Here is a 20,942-nt window from a genome sequence, read left to right as displayed (position 1 = left end):
TAGTGTACTTAAATGTTCTGTTTGAAATTGTTTGTACTTTTTCTTATAGTTATACTCCCTGATACTTATTTAGCGTTTATTTTTTTTTTACACTAATTAGTGACACTATTTTAAATAATGGCGGCAGCGACAGTTAAAATTACAAATGGTGTATCGCCAAGTCCCTCCCCATTTAAGGACTCCATTTTGCGTGATATCATACAGGATTTTGTAACATGTGGGACTTGCAGAACGTATGCGCCATGGCGATTGTATATGTGGCAGGAGAAAGAGGGGGGGGAGTATATGCGCAAAATGCAGGCAATGGGAAGAACTTGGTGATTTAGAAATGACCATAAAATTGACCTCATTAAGACTATAACTGACCTCGTTGGGTCAGAGACGGGAGATTCTGCACGTAGAGAGATGACAGGTATGATAGAGGGCAAAAGAAGTATGAATAAAATAATAAGTGGGGAGTATGGAAAGGTTGAATGATTCTGAAGTTTTAGGAGATCTCAATTGGGAGGTTGAATGGCTGACTTACAGAGAGAGAGAGAGATAGATGAGCTGAAAGAGCAGGTGGAATGTCTGGGGAATGAGATAAGAAGTGTGAAAGATGAAATTAAGCGAATGGAAGAGAGGAATGCGAGGTGAATCAGAGGAGGAGCGAGAGAGAGTTATGGGAATGAGAGAAGAGGAGAGAATAGGAACAATAGCAGAGGAGAGGGGATTGAGAGAGAGTTGTATGAATGATAGAAGAGGTGAAAATAGGATAAGTGGGAGAGAGGAAATGAGTGTAAGATATAGGAATGATAGAAGAGGAAAGAATAGAAACAGCAGGAGAGAAGGAATGAGAGGAATGCAAGGGAACACAGGGACTAGAGATAGAGTGATGTCAGGAAGGCAGGTAAGTAGGGGAGCACAGAGACAAACTGTTACAAGAGGGAGAGGGAGGGATGCATGTGAGCAATTGAGGAATATGGTGGTAAGAGGTGTAATGTATGGGGACTGAAAAATCCGTGGTGTTCAAGATAGGATGCGTGAAGAGTGTTTGCCAGGAGGAACGATAGAAAGTGTCACTATGGCAATTAAGAGAGGTGAAAGGGTGGATGAGATGATTGTGATGGTGGGAACAAATGACTTGAGTGGTGGTGTAAGTAGGGCAGTGAGAGATATGAGATTCTTGCTTCAGGTTGTACGAAAGAAGACAAGCGAGGAAAGATAATGTGTGTGTGTGTTGCCTAGGTATGATAATATCGAGCTGAGCAGAAGAGCAGTGATATTGAATGGCATAATCGCGAGAATGTGTCAGAAGAGAGGATTCGAATGTGTGGATGCTTGGAGTGCGTTTGAGAGCAGAGAGGAAATGCATGCGAGAGACTGCCTGCATTTGAATGAGGAAGGACGTGGGCATCTGGAGAAATTGCTGTTCTGAACGAGAGTCAGTGTGTCTCAGTGCAGATGGTAGCAGGGGTGGCCTCTTGTGGGAATGGGTACTTGGGATAAGGGGGACGACATCAGGTAACGCTGAGCCCAGTGGAGTCTAGAGGGGATAATTCTGGGTACAGAAACAATGGCATTTTTATGCTTTAAACCAATGCCAGAAGTATTCGGAATAAGGAAGAGGAATTGGTGGCACTGATAGCATCAGCCTGGCCAAAGATTATTGGGATCACAGAGACGTGGTTGACAGAAGAGGATATAATAACACGAATAGAAGTTGCTGGGTGCAGCATTTTTCGGCAGGATAGGAAGTTAAAGTGTGGTGGTGGAGTACTGCTCATGATATGTGACGACCAATGTCCTCTAAGAGTGGAGGCTTTAGAAGGCTGTGACACTAATAATTTTAAAAGCATATGGTGTGAGGTGGAGGTGGGCAAGACAGGATATTTAGTGGGGTGTTGCTACAGACAAAGGAGCACAGAGGGTGGGGACCAGGAGATGTTGACACAGTTGAGTGTGGCAAGTGCAAGAAGAACGATTGTTATGGGAGATTTTAACTACAGCAGTATAGATTGGGGAAAGGAAGATGCATGTAGCAATAAGGGAATGGAATTTCTAAAATTCTTGAGGGACAAATGTCTTAGGCAACATGTAACAGAGTGAACAAGAGGTTCAAGAGTTTTGGATTTGGTTATAGCATCAGAAGATCGGATAATAACTGAGATGACATCTCTCCCACCAGTTGGAGAGAGTGACCGTATGGTTTTCACTTGGAAAATGAACAGACATGCAGGAGTATCAAACAGATGGGAACGTATGTGGAATTATAAAGCAGTTGATTACAATAGTCTTAGACGTCAACTTGGGGAAGTTTCGTGGAGGGAGGAATTGGAAGGCCACGATATCGTTAGTGCTTGGGAAATTGTGAAGGAATATTTGTTGGCAGCAATGGTAAGCTGTATTCCACGAATGAAGAAGAGTACACAATTTGGAGTCAAGTGGATGACAAACAGTAATAAACAGGAGCTACATGCGAAAAAGAGGCTATGGAAGAGATATAAGGAGACAGGTAAAGAGAAGATGCATGAAGAATATAAGACACAGGCCAGAAGAGTGACTAGTATGGTAAGGAAGGCGAAATTGGAATATGGGAAAAGATTGGCCCTTAGATCCAAGGAAGATCCTACGGAATTTTTTTTAACTATGTGGCCAGTAGAAGGAGAAATGACTGTGGAAGTGACATTGTGGGATAAAAATGGGAATAGAGTGACTGATGCAGAGGATATAGTGGAATTGTTCAATGAACACTTTATTGGAGTATTTCATCTTGGAGGAGTCAATTTGCATACTAGAGGGATAGAGCAGGTTCGAGGTTTAGAGGTGCAGGACAAGAGTATGTTCCACACACTGAGTATTCTGGATGTTAGTAAATGGGACTGGATGGTAGAATGTGCTAAGGAACTGACAGTGCCCTTGACCTGGCTTTTCAATGAAAGTCTGGCTGCGGGAAAGGTGCCCATGGAATGGAAGGAAGGTAAGATAGTGCCATTGCATAAGGGCGGTAGCAGACTGGAAGTGTCTAATTATAAGCCAGTTTGTGTGTCATCAGTAGTTAGTAAGATCTTGGAGAAAGTAGTGAGGGACAATATACAGCATTGGGCAAATGAGGGTAATGTTATCAGTGAGAGTCAACATGGATTTGTATAGGGGGCACTCTTGTTTTAGCAATATGCTAGCCTTTTATGATAAAGTTACAAGAGCATTAGATGAAGGAAAGGCATATACTGCCATTTTCCTAGACTTAGCAATGGCATTTGACAGGGTGCCACATGATAAGCTGATATTCAAGTTGCAACACATGGGTCTGGATGTCAGATTGGTCAACTGGATTCAGGATTGGCTGTCTGATAGGTATCAGAGAGTTGTGTATGGTGGAGCAATATCAAAGAGACAAAAGGTTACAAGTGGGGTTCCACAGGGATCAGTACTGGGACCTATATTGTGTAATCTTTATATCAGTGACATTGTCCGTGGATTGCAAGGGGGTATATTCGGTTGTTTGCAGATGTTGCGAAGCTGGGAAGGGTTATTAGTAATAGTGCAGATGTGGTAGCCCTGCAAGAGGATTTGAATAAGCTAGATAGATAGACAAATGAATGGGGTTGTCAGTTTAATGCAACAAAATGTAAGGTCTTGAGGTTTGGGACACATCAATATGACACTGCATATGCTATGGGAGGAGTTAAACTGGAGGAAGTAGGGGAGACAAGAGATCTGGGTTTGATGATCGATAGAAATCTAAAATTTAGGGGACATATTCCAAAGGTAGTGAAAGTAACAAAGAGGATTGCTGCAATAATGAGAAGGACACTGACCTGCAGAGATAAAATGGTTATCATTCCGTTGTATAAGACTCTGATCAGACCACACTTAGACTATTGTTCTCAGATCTGGTCCCCAGGATTTGAAGGGGATAAATTAACTGTGGAAAGATTATAAAGCCGGATAACAAAGATGATGTCAGGACTGTACAAGGTTAGTTATAAGGATCGGCTGAGGGAGTGTGGACCGCAGAGTTTGGTGGATAGGAGGAGGAGGGGTGATATAATTGAGACTTTTAAACTGTTGAGAGGTGGTTACAGGGTTGACACTGGGAAGTTCTTTCGCTTGGTACAGCAGGAAGGAGTCATGACAAGGGGCCATCCCTGGAAGTTACGAAAGGAAACTGAGAAAGAGGGTGAGGAGTGGTTTCTTAGCATGGAGGGTGGTTGAACCATGGAATGCATTGCTTGATGGAGTGGTGAGAGCAAGAATGGTCAATGCATTTAAGGAGTGGTATGATAGACTTTGTGTTTCCTAAGAGGGACCTCCCTCATCGTGTCTTGACAAACTTGTGTTTCTTAGAAAGGACCTCCCACGATGATTCTTTGACTCCATGGAGGCCTGAATAATAATAATTTCATTCTCTTATTTCAGATACCTCTGACATTAAAAAGCAAACACGATAGCTCATTTCCTGTTCCATAAGAAATCCCACTGACACTACTTCGCAGATGTGAATCCTTCCCTTGACCATTCCTCTCTATCACACCATTAATCCCATGACTCCTCAAATCTAAATGCGTCCTCCCTCCCACACGACACATCTCAGGCGATCTCAATTCTTCCTTGTTGGATCACACATTCACTTCTGCATCCAGCATCCACACTTCTCACACAATATCTTCCTGTCTGCCATAACAGTTTCTGTATAAGTCTTGGATTCCTGCTCATTTATTTCCATCATTCACGCTACTTACCTCTTCATTCATAATCTCTCCTTCAATTTTTTCTTCCCTACTTTGCTGACCTCCTCCTCTCTGATTTGCTCAAAATTTCTATTGCCATTACTCTCTCTTCCAGCAACAGCCTCTCCAGTTAATTCATACCAAACACATTTTAATGCAGTCAGTCTCTTATACAAGTAATTCCATCTGTTCCTCTAAATCAGCGATTCTCAAACTGTGGGCCGCGGCCCCCTTGGGGGCCCGTAGGTTTTGTTGAGAGGGGCCGTGAAATAATGAAAACAAATTTAAAATGTTTTAAGACTAAGTAGATTTTTTTTTATTTTAAAAGAAATGTATTTAACTTTTATTATTTATTTCTTTTTTGTTATTTTTTATATTTTAATGGAAAAATTCACACATTGGTGTTGGTTCACAAACTTTGCTTCCTGCATATTTCGGTGCTTAATGAATATTAGTAAATATTGCTTATTCATATGTTTCATTTCAAAGCAGTGGTTAATTGTATTTACCACTGTTTTATGTAAATAAAAATAAACTGCATTTTTTCAAGGCAATAGTTATATGTATTGAATTACTATATTTGTTAAATCATTTTACTACTGGGAGAACAACATAAACTACTTAAAACTGATCACTGTAACCAGAGCAGAACAAGTGACTTTCAATGATGCGTTACTCTGGATAACATGGAAATCTACCACTCCCACTACTACTTTGAATGCTCTCCAGGGAAGCTCCAAATTTTCCTGTCCCTTTCATCACGTGTTCATAATCAGGGACTGTTGATATTGACTTTATATACATATCAAAACTCGTTTTATATTATCACTGTCATCCGAGCTAGTTTTCTGTTACCAATAAAAGTTTCGCATATACTTCACGCATGAAAAAAAGCTTAAACAAGTTCATGTGGGGAGATAGTAACTCGCTTGCAGTGGTAAACAACACGTCCTCCCTAACAGCCACCACACTGCAGAGGCAATAAAAACAAGTACTTTTATTATGCCAGTGAATAAGGTATGGGGAGTCTGTGTAATATATTTCTCAACAAATAGCGCAATTAGAGACAACTGGGATAAAAACACGCTAATTAATGAATCACATATCCCCTCATACAGAAACTATGCTGTATAGACTGAAACAAAACCATATGTTGCATGGGCAAACACAGTATCTAACTAAAAACTATTGTTATCAATTAGATGTGTGCAAGTTCGATTTCCCAAGGCAGCAATAAAATTCAACCGAACGTGCTAAAATTCATAAAAGAGTTAAAACTAAGTAATATATATATATATAATGAATGTTATGGCAGTTTCACATATGGAATTCGGTTGAAGAGAGTTAGCATTTCAACTCAATTGTCAGCTATGCTTTTATCTTTCGGATGCGCGATCTTTTGTTAATACCGCACCAATCATATGCACGTTTTAATAACCTGCCTTTGCTGTCTGTTTCGTGTTAGGCTTAATTACCTTAGAGGGAGAAAAGTCACAAAAGAGAAAAATGTTCCTGGTCCGTGGATTCCCTTATTCAGGTAATATTTACTAATTTCAGGTTATCAGTCTGTGGTGTGCCAGTATCAGTAAGTGGTGATATTATTTGATCTATTCTATGTTAAAAAATTTAACCCTGAGATGGATAAGTGGCTGATAAACAATATAAAAAAATTCCCGCGAACAATCAGAAGAAGCAGAAACAGACTCAAAAAAAAGGACAGTATTTCATATTTTACCAGAATAGCCCGCATCTTCTTCAGAACCAAATGGTAAGAGGCAAAAAATGTAATATGTGCATTTGATTTTTGCAATATTCACTGTGTATGTTTTGTATTGAATATAAATACAATAACTATAATAATAATATATCTCTCTATTATGATTTTTTTTTCGAGGGGGGGGGGCGTGAAATATTTTAATTTTTGCAATGGAGGCCCTGATACCCAGAAGTTTGGGAAGCACTGCTCTAAATCATCCTACACATTCGCTTATAATAGCTTAATTGAGTGGAACAGCACTGAGAAAGGATCTAAAATATTATTTAATTTTTCCAATATTTCATCTTAGTCACTGGGAATTGTCAGAGAGTACAATGTGAGACTTTGTTTCATTTAATTTGTGTTGCCTTTGTGTGTGTTACAAGTCTCATATTGTACTCCCTGAAGATGACTCAGTGACAGATAAAATATATTGGAGAATTAAATAGTATTTTAATACTTTCTCAGTACTATTTCAGAGTATAATGTGAGACTTCATTTCGTTTAATTTGTGTTGCCTTTGTACTCCCTGAAGATGTCTCAGTGACAGATGAAATATATTGGAGAATTAAATAGTATTTTAATACGTATATTATTTCTGGGAAAACTCCCATGTTACTCCTCTTAATAAACTATTATAATTACAGATATTTTGCCTGCTTCCGTTTAGGAGTGCCCCTGTTTAAATGTCATTGGCTATTTACTCATGGATTCTTAGGGCATTGTGAGTGTAAATGTACCAAAATTATATGTAGCATAAGGAATAGAAATTTACACATACCTTTTTCTGGGTGTTGCGGCTTTTCCTCTCTTCTGCGATGTCGAAAAACTACTGAGTGTGTGTGTGGGGGGGGGGATAGGCAATTTGGTAGAATTAAGTTAGAAAAACCCGGGTTTTTTTCCGCAATATATATCTTCTTCTTCTTCTTCCTAACATGGAATATAGGCCATGTGGCCTGTTCCGGTCTCATGCCATCTCTTTCTTGGTCTTCCGATTCTTCTTTTTCCACTTATTTTGTATCTGTATAATATTTTTGGTAGTCTGCTGTTGTCCATTCAATTTAAATGTTCTAGCCATTTTTGTTTATACTGTCTTATATAGTAATTAATTGGTTTTATTTTTAGGGATTATAAGATTTCTTCATTTGTTTTGTGGTCCCACTTGGTATATCCAGCTGTTTTTCTGAGGAACTTCATTTCTGCTGTTTGAATTCGTTTTTCATCTTTCCTTTTCATGGTCCATGTTTCGCTTCCGTATAGTAGAGTTGGTTTTGACAAGACATTATATAGTCTGATTCTAGTGTGTTTTTGTACCAGGGATGGCCTAAATATAATATTTATTATGCCATTTACTTTGACAAAGTTTGATATTTTAGTGTCTATGTCTTTTTCTTCTTCGTATGATAGATCACATCCCAAGTATCTGAAAGTGTTTACTTGTTCTAGTATTTTATTATCTATCACTATTTTACTTCTTATTGGGTTTTCTCCTTTGAATGCCATTATTTTTGTTTTTTCTTTGGATATTGTCATATTATATTGCTTTGAGATATCATTTAATGATTTTAATGATCTTTATGAGTCATCTTCTGATGTAGCTAATACTATTTGATCATCTGCAAATAGTAGTGTATCTATCTTCATTTGCGGGGTCATTTGTATACCAAATGGGTTATGCTGTCTCCAGATTGTTAATATTTCATTTATATATATATTGAAAAGCAGAGGTGAGAGGGTACATCCTTGTCGTACTCCTCTTGATATATCTTTCCATTCTGAGGTGTATTCTAATTTAACTGCTATTTTATTTCCTGTATATATTTCTATATTTCTATCCATTACATATATATAAACATATATATTATATTATATAGGGTGGGGAAAAGGTGAAAGGGTTGATTTTTTAAAATGGGGGGGGAAGGGGAAAGGTGGTTGACAGGGTGCGGTCCGTTTCAACTATTCGTGGTCATCATCTGAACATGTGTTCAGATGACGGCCACGAATAGTCAAAACGGCCAAATTGCCTACCCCCCCACACACACACTCAGTAGTTTTTCGACATTGCAGAAGAGAGGAAAAGCCGCAACACCCAGAAAAAGGTATGTGTAAATTTCTATTCCTTATGCTACATATACTTTTTGGTACATTTACACTCACAATGCCCTAAGAATCCATGAGTAAATAGCCAATGACATTTAAACAGGGGCACTCCTAAACTGAAGCAAGCAAAATAGCTGTAATTATAATAGTATTTTAATACTTTCTCAGTGGTTTCACTCCATTAAGTCCCTAACATGAGCGTGGCCCTTCACAATTTGAATAAGATGAAAAAGGTAGGCAGATGAATGGGGATGTCATTTTGAAATTTGGTATAGTTATGGGAGGCCATATACTCTATTGGTGGAAGCATGTTGCTAGAGGAAGTAGAGATATGAAGGAGCTTGGGGTAATGGTAAACAAAAATCTAAAATTCAATACACATATCACAAAGATGATGAAAGCAACCCAGGTGACTAATGCATAGTGAGAGGGACACCAACCAATCAAGATAAAAGGCTAGTGATTGCATTATACAAAGCCCTGATCAGATCACATTACATCTGGATGATTATGGTGCTTTAATCTGGTCAGTGGGATAAATAGTATGAAACCCCTTTGGAAAGGGTACAGAGGTAGATAACAAAAGTTGTATCAGAGTTTATACAATGTTAGTTAGGAGAAAAGAACGAGGGCATGAAAACTACAAAGTTTTTCTCCTTAACATAAACCCAACTATAAGTTAAGTAGAAAACAGTGAAGGAGCTGAAGGCATAGTTTGACTCGAGAAAAAGAGAGAAGTTGGTTGATAAGAAATCGTGAAGGGACCAACTCAAAACAGAAACAGAAATGAAATAATAATAAAGAATCCTTTCAAATGACATATGATGTTTATTTTGGCTCAATGAATGAATTTTAAATCAAAATGACTAATCAAAGTGGTTTAAATTACAATTGTTAAATGTCAAAGTTAAATAAAATTTTGACTTACATCTCTAAACTGTACAACTCCCATTTCGCCTAAGCTTGAAACACACGTGTATGCAGCTTCATACTGAATAAACAACTGGCACATCGTCATCGCTTCGCTTCTGAACAAAGCACCCATCGTCACACTTTAATATAGAACAATTAAATGAAAACTGCGAAGAAATGTGGGGGAAAATCTACAAAAGCAATACTCTAAAACTACGATTACGCCCAAATGTTATCAAATCATCTGGTATATCACGCAAACAACATTATTCAACAGGTGTCGCGCCACATCCATGCTGAAGCATCTGTAAAATAATTCATTCCATTAAATTTAAAAATCAAGAATCCAAGCTTTCTTAACTATAAAATCATAATAACGGAGGAGTTAGATGAAGTATAAAATGATCTTATTTAAAATAGCAAAATCAGCGCATTTCCGGTTAATTATTTCTGTTTTATATAGTTAAAATATAATTTCAATAATGTGAAAAAATACTAAGCATCTACCACCAGGTATCGCATAAATGTGTTTAGTTATAGGAGTGGGTATATTAATTGTAATGCTTTTTCTAAGGCTCTAAATATAAGGTACGCCAACTTGTCGCCATATTGGATCGAGAGTCGCATTCTTTCGAGCTGTTGATTTTTTCGACTTTATAACGAAATGGGAGGTTGTTCTGCTCCAAATTGTACAAACAACCATTCTAAAGGATTCAGTCTATCGATTTCCAAGAGATCAGGATAGAAGGGCAATATGGCTACAGAATAGCGATCGTGATGGATGGAAGGCAACAGATTGTACTAGACTTTGTCAAGTGAGTATTGAATTCAGCATATTATTATTATTTGCCACCTCCAGGGAGTCTAAAGACTCATCGAGGGAGAGTGTGCCAACAGCATCGAACGATTGGTCCCTTCCAACTACTAACCGCGCTCAAACTTACTTAACTGAGTCATTATTAACAGAGGCTCTACCAATCGACCAACCTTTGCCGGCTATTTAAATTTAGTTAAATAAATATTAAATAGTTTAATAATTATCCAATCGTTTAACTAATTCTAAAAAAATGAATTCGGTTTTGAAATTGGAAACTTAACACACGTGGTCTCTATACTTAATTTTTAAATAATTCTCCCTATCAAAACTCAGAAATTATTTCTGGACACCCTAATATCATATCATATCCTATTGATAAATATAATATAAAATGACATCTAATGTGATGTATATAATACGAGATACATGATATGATATCAAACTAACGTTTTACGATATGCATGTAGGAGAAATAAAATCATGAATTATTCAATTTGAATTATGTAATATTGGATTGCATTTTACTTATATTATATTTATTTTCTAAGTAAAATAAGTCACTTGTACTTAATGGTTGTTGCTGCATTTTTTAATAGCAACAAAAAATCATGTTTTACTTAATGTTTGAGTGATCATATTTCAGCATTAGAAACTGGCATAAATATATTCTGTTCTTTTGATTCTTTATAGAGAGAAAATATATAGCATTTCATTTGAGAAACTTGAATTAAGAAACTACAGCTTTGATTTTTAAGAATGCATAGTTTGATGCTGGTGTTAATGGCTTATTTTTGCAAAGTGCATTTACAATACAATAGTAATTTGTGTTGCTCTTGTTTCAAATCAAAATGTTAGTCCATGTCCAGAAATAATATAATTTTTCAAGTAATAATAATCCATTTAGTTGAGATTATGATAAAACAAAAGAAACTTAAATATATTTCTATCTTATTTAGGTCCATTTTGAAGAAAGCCAGTTTGAGTCAAAACGGGCAGATAATGGGAAGAAACTAAAGCAAAATGCCATTCCAACACTTTTTGATGATCCAAATCCTCCACTAAACCAGGCTATCCAACAACAACAACAACACAGTGCCTTAAATGGTGATAGTTTCAATAGGGAAGAACCACACATAACAGAAACAAATGAAATAGTACCACCACGCACTCAACTTGATCACACTGAAACTCTACAAAAGAAAATTATCGAACAGCAGTTGGAAATAGTGAAACTAAAACTAGATTTAAAATCGGCCACCATGCAACTTGAAAGAATTAAGAAATTTTTATCACCAGAACAGTTACAATCTTTACAACATGAGTCAGAAGGACATAAATGGTCTAATGAAAGTATTATTTCTGGCTAAAATTATTGTATACTTTAGGAGTCAATGGGTATGAGTATCTAAAAAAAAACAAACAATCCAACACCATCATACAGTACATTAAATAGAAGAATTCAGCACATGAAAATGCAAGATTATTGACAACAGACACAAAATTTTTGTTGACTATTCAAATATGGGCGGTTTAATATATGCTAGTGATTTTGTATTTCAGATAGTAGTTCAATGTGAATGTCTTTTCAAATTGGAGAAGTACAAAAATGGTAAAGTGGACAAAAATTTGGCAGAAACAGTATGCCTACACAAAGTAGTTGTAAAATTGAAAAAAAAAATAATTAGTAGCTTTATTACAATAAGAGGATATGCTGTTGAAAATCATGAAAAGGCCAAAGTTAAACTAAAACATTCTTATGAATCTGGTGCAGTTGCAAATTAATTTAAATAAGCTAAAATACAATTTTTTAAATAAATATTCTTAAAGTATATTCTTGTATTTAACTTTAAGAAACTTGTAAATATATGATTAGTTATAATTTCTTTTTAATGCTAGTATATCTCTGATAAACTGTTTCTCTTCAAGCATATTGTCAATGAGCTCTGATTCTGTGCAATTTCTTTAACTCATTATCACCATAAAGAAAAATAATTATAATGTGCATAGTGCATCTCATTATTATAACTGAAAAGAAAAGCAAATATGACACCTTAAAATTGCATTAATATGGAAGTTTTATTACATGTATATGTGTATCATATGTATACAGTATAACAAGAAGTTCATATCTACTCTATAATATAAAATGATGAGCCTTTTTTTTTTTTTTTGTAACGTTTTTGTGTCAAGTTATTTGAAATGTTTTGAAAAACTCAGGGCTACCCTGAGTGTCGAATCATCAGAATTCAAGAACAGGCATACCAGTGCGGAACTCATGGGGTTGGGCGCCGCATGCACCGGGGGCAAGGGGGGGGACCCCTTTCGAGTCATCTGAATTCAAAAAGAACCGGCCTACCAGTCCGTAACCCGGGGGGGGGTAACCCCCATTTCGAGTCATCAGAATTCAAGGAAAACTGGCATACCTGTCTGGAACTCGGAGGGGAGTGCTGTAGGCACCAGGGGGTGGAACCTCCTTTCAAGTTTTCAGAATTCAAGGAAAACCGGCCTACCAGTCCAGAACTTGGGGGTATTGGGTGCCGTAGGCACCAGGGGACCCCCTTTTCGAGTCATCGTAATTCAAGGAGAACCGACCTACTCTCTGGAACTCGGGGGGGGGGGGGGGGGACCTCCTTCAAAACTCATTGAAGGAGGTCCCTTAGTCACACACACAGCTCATAAAATAATGCGATCTCTGTACTCATTGTATTATCAGGGCAGGCAATGCATTCCAATCACTGGACACTTGAATAAATCAAATCAAGAATCAGCAAAGCAACAGTGATCCTTCAAAATCACAAATCACTGCAGAAGGATAAGATTGTAGCAGAGAAAAATCATAGTCTGTTTCTTGTGTACTAAAAGAAGGAAGTAGAAAGAAAGAACCAAAAAAAAAAAAAAAAAGTCATTTTTGTTCAGCACATGAAAACTTATACACTCTGAATTGTAATTTTTTTTTTTCACATATAGAATGCAAAATGATACACTACGCTACATGGTTTTCAATGGGTAAACCTACACATCTTTGAAGAGAAGACTGTTTTAAACTATAATTAGCATTACTTCTACATTATTGAGTTTAAAAAAAAATCTAATTTTATCTGGTACCTATACATTTTTATATGGGCTACTTCTTAGAGTTTATAGTAAAATCAGTAGTGTTATTTGCATTGGAATATAATGGCAAGTTAAGTGTTTTAAGACTATTCTACCTGCTGCACAGAAGTTGAGGAGAAAATCTTGAGCTTCAAGAGCTAAAAACATTGAATGTTCATTGATACTTCATAACTAAGTGGAAGACCAGGTTTAAACCTATGGTGAGACACACGTATGTTGTGGGGGGGGGTCAATTATGTACATTAGATATCTCCTCATGGCTTGCTTTTCCCAAAATATCTAATACTTCATAGCCCATTCTTTGTATTCTTCATAGTCCATGCTCATAGTTCCCAGAATAATTTTGATACTTCCTTTCTAAGCTAAATAAACAGCATTTTTATAACTGAAAACTTTTTTTCTCCTGCCTCTCTCACTCTCCCTCTTTTATTACTTACTGCTGCTGATGATCTTCACTTTCACTTGTCAAATCTGAATAAAACAATGTGCCAGTGGAAGCCTGTGTTCATCATTTAAACTCTTTTTTTCCACCTTGGTTTTGATGCCTACATAACCAGTCATAAAATTCTGTTTCCATACAGACTAGGATTACTATGTCCGAAAATATTATTTTTTGCTGAATGAAAGCTATCTTGCATATGTTTCATTGTAGAAATTTGGCACATCAAAATAATGAACACAGGTGTTGAGATGGTGCAATGCTTTATGCATAAGGTACAGGTGCACCATGAAAAAAAATTGGCTTGTGAACCTGTAATGTCTGTATGCTGACCATGCATTTTTTTGATGTTTTCTTTTTTCTTGTGGACTTCACACAAATCATCCAAACTAGTAATACCATAATGATGTTGGAAATACTGTTATTCTATTATACAGATTCCCCCACCCTCCCATATGTATGTATGTGTATATATATATGTAAAACATAAATAAGTTAAATTATCATTAACCTGCTTGCTTTTTAAAAGTTCATATTGAAATATAAGAAAATCTTATGAACTTGCATACAGTATGCATATATTGGAAATACTGTTATTCTATTACACAGATATCCCCCCCCCATATGTATATATGTATCTGGAAACAAAACATTTATGTAAATCAGACGTGACCAACTTCTTTCTATTCTAGGGCCAATATACGATAAGTGGTTGCGTATGGGCTGCACACTTTTAGACAAGAACTTAAATAAAAATAAACTGCATTTTTTCAAGGCAATAGTTATATGTATTGAATTACTATATTTGTTAAATCATTTTACTACTGGGAGAACAACATAAACTACTTGAAACTGATCACTGTAACCAGAGCAGAACAAGTGACTTTCAATGACGCGTTACTCTGGATAACATGGAAATTTACCACTCCCACTACTACAACTTGCACAGAGAAGCAGCAGATTTTATAAATTAAGTCTTCTTCTACGCGTTATTCCTGCTTCCTATGCAGGGTCCGCGTGTTACTTAGATACGACTTCTTGTTAGTACTACTCCCAACCGACCCGTCGCCTGGTCTGCCGCTCGGGGGGGGTATATTTTTGACTGTAGAGGCGTATGTTCAAGGGGCCTGTTTGCGGGATGAAAAACGCCAGATAAACTGGCGAAAAAAAAAACCTACTGACCGCGCCCAAGACCGGCTATGCCTGAGGAAGATCCTCAAATTCCTCACGTCTACAACGGAAATCGAACCTGGGACACTCCTTCCCCAAGCATGTTGTTGCGAAGCGCAAAGCCACTAGGCTAACCGTGCAGTCAGATTTTATAAATTTAGTAATCTTTTAAAATCAATTTTGATTCCATGTTGAGAATATAAATTATTTTCGTCAGAAATAATGAATATAACTAGTATATCGATCAGAAAATCTGCAGTTGAAACTAGTAGCTAAATTGATAATACATATAATTTAATTTAGCCGGCCTGGTTGGCCGAGCGGTTTTCAGAGCTTTTTGGCTGGAAAGCGTATACGCTTTCCAGCCAAAAGGCTGCGAGATCGAATCCCACCGTGTGCATGGATGTTTGTGAGTGTCTGTGAAAATACTAGTGATTGGTGTAGATGATGGAAGTAGTTGTAGAGTAGGTGCCCTCCTGGAGGTGTTAAGTAATAATATTTATTTGGCAATTGGCCGCTAGAGGGATTTGTGGTCTGTAGTGTTTGTTGAGAGCTCCTGATAATCTTAGGGTGTCTGTTTGTCTGTTATTGGTGTTTCAATTATTTATTTGGTAAAATACGATAGAAGCGAGCACATGGCTCCCGTAAGAAGGAAAATGGCGGCTAGTAATAATGGTTTGCCATCTTTGTTCAATAACCATAATATAAAGTAGATTATTCAGTGTACTATCTGCGAAATGTACGCTTTGCGGAGAACGGTTGGAGTATGGTTAGATGATGATAATGGAGTGAATGTGTGTAGAAAATATAAGGAAAATGAGGAATTAAAGTGTATTTCAGGTCGTGAGTGTGATATTTTTGTCAAATTTCAGAATGAAGAAATTGCGAGATTGTACCAGAGAACTGTGAGGGCATGAATGTAGAAAGTGTGAATGATGGTATTAATACAGATCAAATTAATGGTTTAATAGGTGATAAAAAAGATAGATGAGATAGATGCAATGAGTGAGATCGCATTGTTCAGCTGAGCAATACATCGGGCAAAGTGGCAGCTAGAGCATATGCACAAATATCTACCGAGTGTACCAGCCAATAATAAAAAGTATGATAGGAAAAATAAGAGTATGTTTGTGAACGTAAACAAAATGAAGGAGCAAGTGCTGAATAGAGATTCGTTAGTAGAGGATTTGACAAAATCGTACCAACCTGGTGTGACCAAGGACGTAAATGAGTCTATTAGAGAACAAAAGGAAAGGGTGAAAGAAATGATAGTTTTGGCAGGTCCGAATGATTTGAAAGGAGATAAAATGGAAATGATAGAGGACCTGAATAAATTGTTTGAGGTAGCAAAAGAAAAGAGAGAGAGTTAGGATGATAAATCTTGCCACGGTATGTCACTGAAGTGTTTAGGAGGAGGGCCATAATTGCAAATGCATGACGAGTGGTGTGGAGTAAGTTTGATGGGCGAAAGGATCTATATAAGATGGATGGTTTGCATTTAAATGGATTCGGTGTAAGGAGACTTGAAAAAGTGATGTTGAATGAAGTGGATTTGCAGAATCAGGGTAACTAGATTTATTAAGGGGGGGAGTAGATATGTAGACCTTAGGGAGGCAGTTGAGTGTATGAGTGTAATATGCCCGAGCAAATAAGGACAACAAATGAAAATGGGATAGTTATAAGGCATCAAAGTAGGGGGGTGTCTGCAATTCATGTACACAAATGCTAGGAGTATTAGAAACAAGAAGGAAGAATTTTTGGCCTTGGTTGGCACTTCCAGACCACAGGTTATTGGCATTAGTGAAACGTGGCAGACTGTAGATAATATAGCCAGTGGGATTGAATGTGATGGGTATAGTGTGTTCAGGAATGACAGAAACAATAAAATGGGGGGAGGAGTATTGTTGATGATAGCTCATGAGCTGCAGCCAAGGAGAATAGAAGTTGAATTGCAGAATAGAGAAAAGAGCACATTTGAGGCCATTTGGTGTGAGATTGAGACTAACGGAACAAAATGTACAGTTGGGTGCTGCTGTAGACCAGGTGATGGAAAAGATGGTGGAGATAGTATGCACAAGGAAATAGAAGAAATGAGTGGAATGATGATAATTATTTTGGGAGATTTCAAGTATGGTAGCATTTGATTGGAGTGAGGAGAGGACACACAGGAGGAAGGAACTGGATTTTATGCGGTTATTAAGGGATAACTATCTGCAACAGCATGTAATGGAAAATACTGGGGGTCAGAGAGTGCTTGACCTAGTAATTGCATCTGAGTATTTGGCTGTAACTAATAAGACCACATTGCCACCAATTGGTGAGAGTGATCATAGGGTCATGACTTGGGAGGTGGCTAAAGGTGTGGAAGTTACAATTAAGACGGCACATGTGGAATTATCGGGCAGGTAAGTATGACAAGCTTTGGAGTTTATTAGTTCAGTGCCATGGCATGTATAACTGCAAGGGCTAGACGTTTATAGTGCATGGGAGGTGGTTAAGAAGTGTTTGCATGAAGCAGTGGCTGACTGTATACCTAGAGTCCGAATAATAAATCAAGTAGGGGTTAAATGGATGAATATCCATTAAGCTTGAGCTACAAAAAAAGAAACAACTATGGAGAGAATTTAAGGAGAAAGGTAACCGGCAGGCACATGAAAAATATAAAGTGCAGGCCATAAGGGTAACGAGTGTGGTAAGAAAAGGATTGCGAAAGAACATTGGCCATGCAGGCTAAAGAGAATCCTAAACAGTTTCTTCGATATGTTGCAAGTAAAAGAAAAAATGTATATGGCAGAACGATTTTAAAGAATGCCGATGGTAGACAGGTAACTGAATCAGTTAATAGAGTTACTGAACGAGCAATTTTGCAAAAATATATCATCCAGGTGGTGACATTGCAGAAATGAATGAACCAGCAGATTATACGGGAATTGTGGTGAATGAAGTGCAGGTGAGTAGTTTATTACAAAACCTCAATGTCAATACATCTGTGGGATTGGATAGTATACCAGCTCGTGTCGTACGTGAAGCGGCTAAAGAATTGTCAGCACCCTTGATAATTTTGTTTAATTTGAGTCTCGGATCTGGGTCAATCCTGAGGGGGGTGGAAAGAGGAGAAAATAGTTCCACTGCATAAAGGAGGTTCCAAGACTGCTGTTGAAAATTACCGACCGATTAGCATATCAGGAATCGTTGTCAAGGTCTTGGATAAATTAGTCAAGAAAAGAATACAGGATTGGATAGATGAAAATGGGATATTGTATGGGGGACAACATGATTTTGTGAAGGGTAGATCATGCCACAGTAACTTGCTCTCGTTTTATAACACAGTGACGACTGAACTGGATAAGGAGAATTAGTTTACAGTGATTCTACTGGACCTTGCCAAGGCCTTTGACAGGATACCACATGGAACTCTAATCAGTAAACTGGAGCAGATGGGGATGGATAAGAGGGTGGTTGAAGGAGAGATCAGAGAGTGGTTTATTCAGAAGTTGAGTCCAAAGCACTGCTTGTGACTAGTGTGCTGCAGGGTTCTGTTCTTGGACCACTACTTTTCAGTTTGTTCAATGATATAGGAAAGGATCTGAGAGGACGTGTTCACTTGTTTGCTGATGATGCTAAGTTGGGTAGAGAAATTGTGAGTGCACAGGATGTCAGAATTTTGCAGGATGATTTGGATAGTTTGGAGGACTGGGCTAGGGAAAATAGATTGCAATTTAATGTGGCAAAGTGTAAGGTTATGCATTGTGAGGTGAAAATATTAGCAGCAGTATATCACATTGGTGGAACCGTTCTCCAGGAGATTGATGAGGCCATGAATTTGGGAGTGTTGGTGGATAGGGAATTGAAGTTTAGGGGGAACATTGCAAAAGTGGCTAAATCAGCTCATGAAATCACTTGGCTTCTGAAAAATACTTTAACATGCAGAGACAAACATGTTATTGTTACTCTGTATCGAGCCTTGATAAGACCCCACTGGACTATTGTGCCCAGATATGGGTGTCAGAGTTTCTTCTCGATGGGGAGTAGGTGGAGAGGATCCAGTGACGAGTGACCAAGATGATAGCAGGTCTGTGGAATGAACCTTATGAGAACAGGTTGAAGATTTGCGAGTTGCAAAAATTGGTCAATAGGTGGAAAAGAGGTGAGATGATTGAGACATTCAAATTACTGAAGGGTTTCTATAAGATTAATCCAGAAGATATTTTTGAGTATAGGACTGGTGGTGGGAGGACGAGGGGCCATACATGGAAGCTGGGCAAGAATGAGGTTAACAAGGGTGTTAGAGCTAGGTTTTTTACTTGGAGAGTGGTGAACGAGTGGAATAAGTTGCCGGAGTCTGTTGTGGGTGCCATGATTGTGAATTAGTTCAAGGCGAGGTAAGGTAGATACTGTGTGAATGTCAAATAGTTGTTATTGATATGATGTTAGGGCCTCCCTTGATGAGTCTGTCAACTCCTTGGAGTTTCCCGGAATAATAATAATAAAAAAAAAATTTTTTTAAATCAGCTAACGCCTATGTTGTTCCCGTATAGGGAGTAGGCAGGGCAGTTTACCCTATCTAACTTTGGAGACTGAGTGGGCAGTTCAATCTCCACTGGTAGCCAATCAGAGAGATAGCTGGCCCAAGGTTATCACTGATTCATCGGTATGCAGTGAAGAAAGCGGCAAGCTAGTGTCGTCATCTCGTGGTCTCTAACCCGAACACATTTTTTTGATGTCTGAAAATAGTGTGTGTTCTAAGGTCGATTTTCGTGAGTTTACGGGACGTAAAACCCGAGTTTCCGGGAGAAAAAACCTGCTAGCCTGTGCCAGAGATCGACTAACTAGGGAACCAGCCAAAAAGAAAAAAGGCTTAGAAAAAGTTCCTCTAGTCGGCGACTAGATTTAAACCACCAAATCCTTTCTTTGTGGGGTTAAGCGCTGTAGAGTGCAAACGCCACTTCTACTGAGCTACACAGGCTCTAATAATAATAATAGTTTATATCCTGATGTGGGCCGCACAAATTCACGTTACATACAGCATGTGGCCCGAGGGCCTGCTGTTGGCCACCTATGATGTAAATCGTTGAGCCCTTCCCTACAAGTGATGTATCTAGTTTTGTTTTATTTTATTATTATTACATGACACCTCCATGGAATCCCAGGACTTTCAGTTCCGTATTTTAAAGTACGGATTTAGACAATGCAGAATTTATAAAATTAACAACAGTATTTTATCAAAATCACTAATTCATATAAAGCATTACAACCAATAATAAAGGACATGGAAGTCTTTTCTTTACGATTAATGAAAAATGAATGCTTATGAACTTTATCTGGTCACTTCTATTTACTGATAAATGATATGAGATCTAATTTCCAAGATGGCGGGTGTTAGCGTACCTTCTATTTAGGGCCTTAGCTTTCTCTTACCATAGACGCGTGTTTAGTTCAGTAAAAGTGACAATTGCACTACACGGCGCTTGGTCGCCCAAAGAAAGCCATGCGTTCAATTCTAGTCACCAACAAGAAGCATATATTCTAAGTCATTCTTCGATCTCTTCCCGAGATAGTCGCTCTCTCTGGCATGGACAAGCGATATTTTTATACCGGAAACTCTGGTTTTTCATTCCGTAAATTCACGAAAATCGACTGTAGAACCCACAGTATCTCATACATATAGTGTAAAGATTAGCGAACACGAGATTGTGGCACTTGTCAGCCGTCTCACTTCACAAATAGTGATAGACTTGGGCCGCCTTTCTCTCACAGGCTACCGGTAGAGATTGAACTACCCCCCTCGGTCTCCTAAAGTTTGTAAGGGCCACACTGCCTCGCCTACTATAAAGACATTAACAGATTTATTTTTTTATTTACATCTCTTACTGGAAAGAAAATCCTCATACAAAAGGATTATTTTAGATTTGATCGTGGGTC

The 20,942-nt window shown here is 37.8% G+C and overlaps 2 protein-coding genes across 2 annotated transcripts in view; one reads left to right on the top strand and one right to left on the bottom strand.

Moving 5' to 3' along the window:
- The window catches only part of LOC150099114 (V-type proton ATPase 116 kDa subunit a 1-like), a 586,531-nt gene extending 576,821 nt beyond the window's left edge, over window positions 1-9,710 (bottom strand). The window contains exon 1 of the mRNA XM_090404569.1: window positions 9,497-9,710. Coding sequence (XP_090260695.1) covers window positions 9,497-9,613 — 117 coding nt within the window. The 5' untranslated portion in view covers window positions 9,614-9,710. The remainder of the gene's footprint in view (window positions 1-9,496) is intronic.
- On the top strand, window positions 9,658-12,700 carry LOC150099113 (uncharacterized). Its single transcript, XM_090405815.1, has 3 exons — window positions 9,658-9,727; window positions 10,069-10,295; window positions 11,254-12,700. The coding sequence occupies exons 1-3, from the start codon at window positions 9,658-9,660 to the stop codon at window positions 11,662-11,664; spliced, it is 708 nt and encodes a 235-aa protein (XP_090261941.1). The 3' UTR covers window positions 11,665-12,700.
- Window positions 12,701-20,942: the final 8,242 nt, after the last annotated feature.

This window comes from Typopeltis vanoorti, chromosome 15, assembly GCF_054136105.1.
Source record: "Typopeltis vanoorti isolate ZY-2024b chromosome 15, IOZ_Tvanoo_1.0, whole genome shotgun sequence".
Lineage (NCBI taxonomy): Eukaryota > Metazoa > Arthropoda > Arachnida > Uropygi > Thelyphonidae > Typopeltis > Typopeltis vanoorti.
Note: the sequence above shows the minus strand (reverse complement) of the source record. Positions and strands in the feature narration are given on the sequence as shown.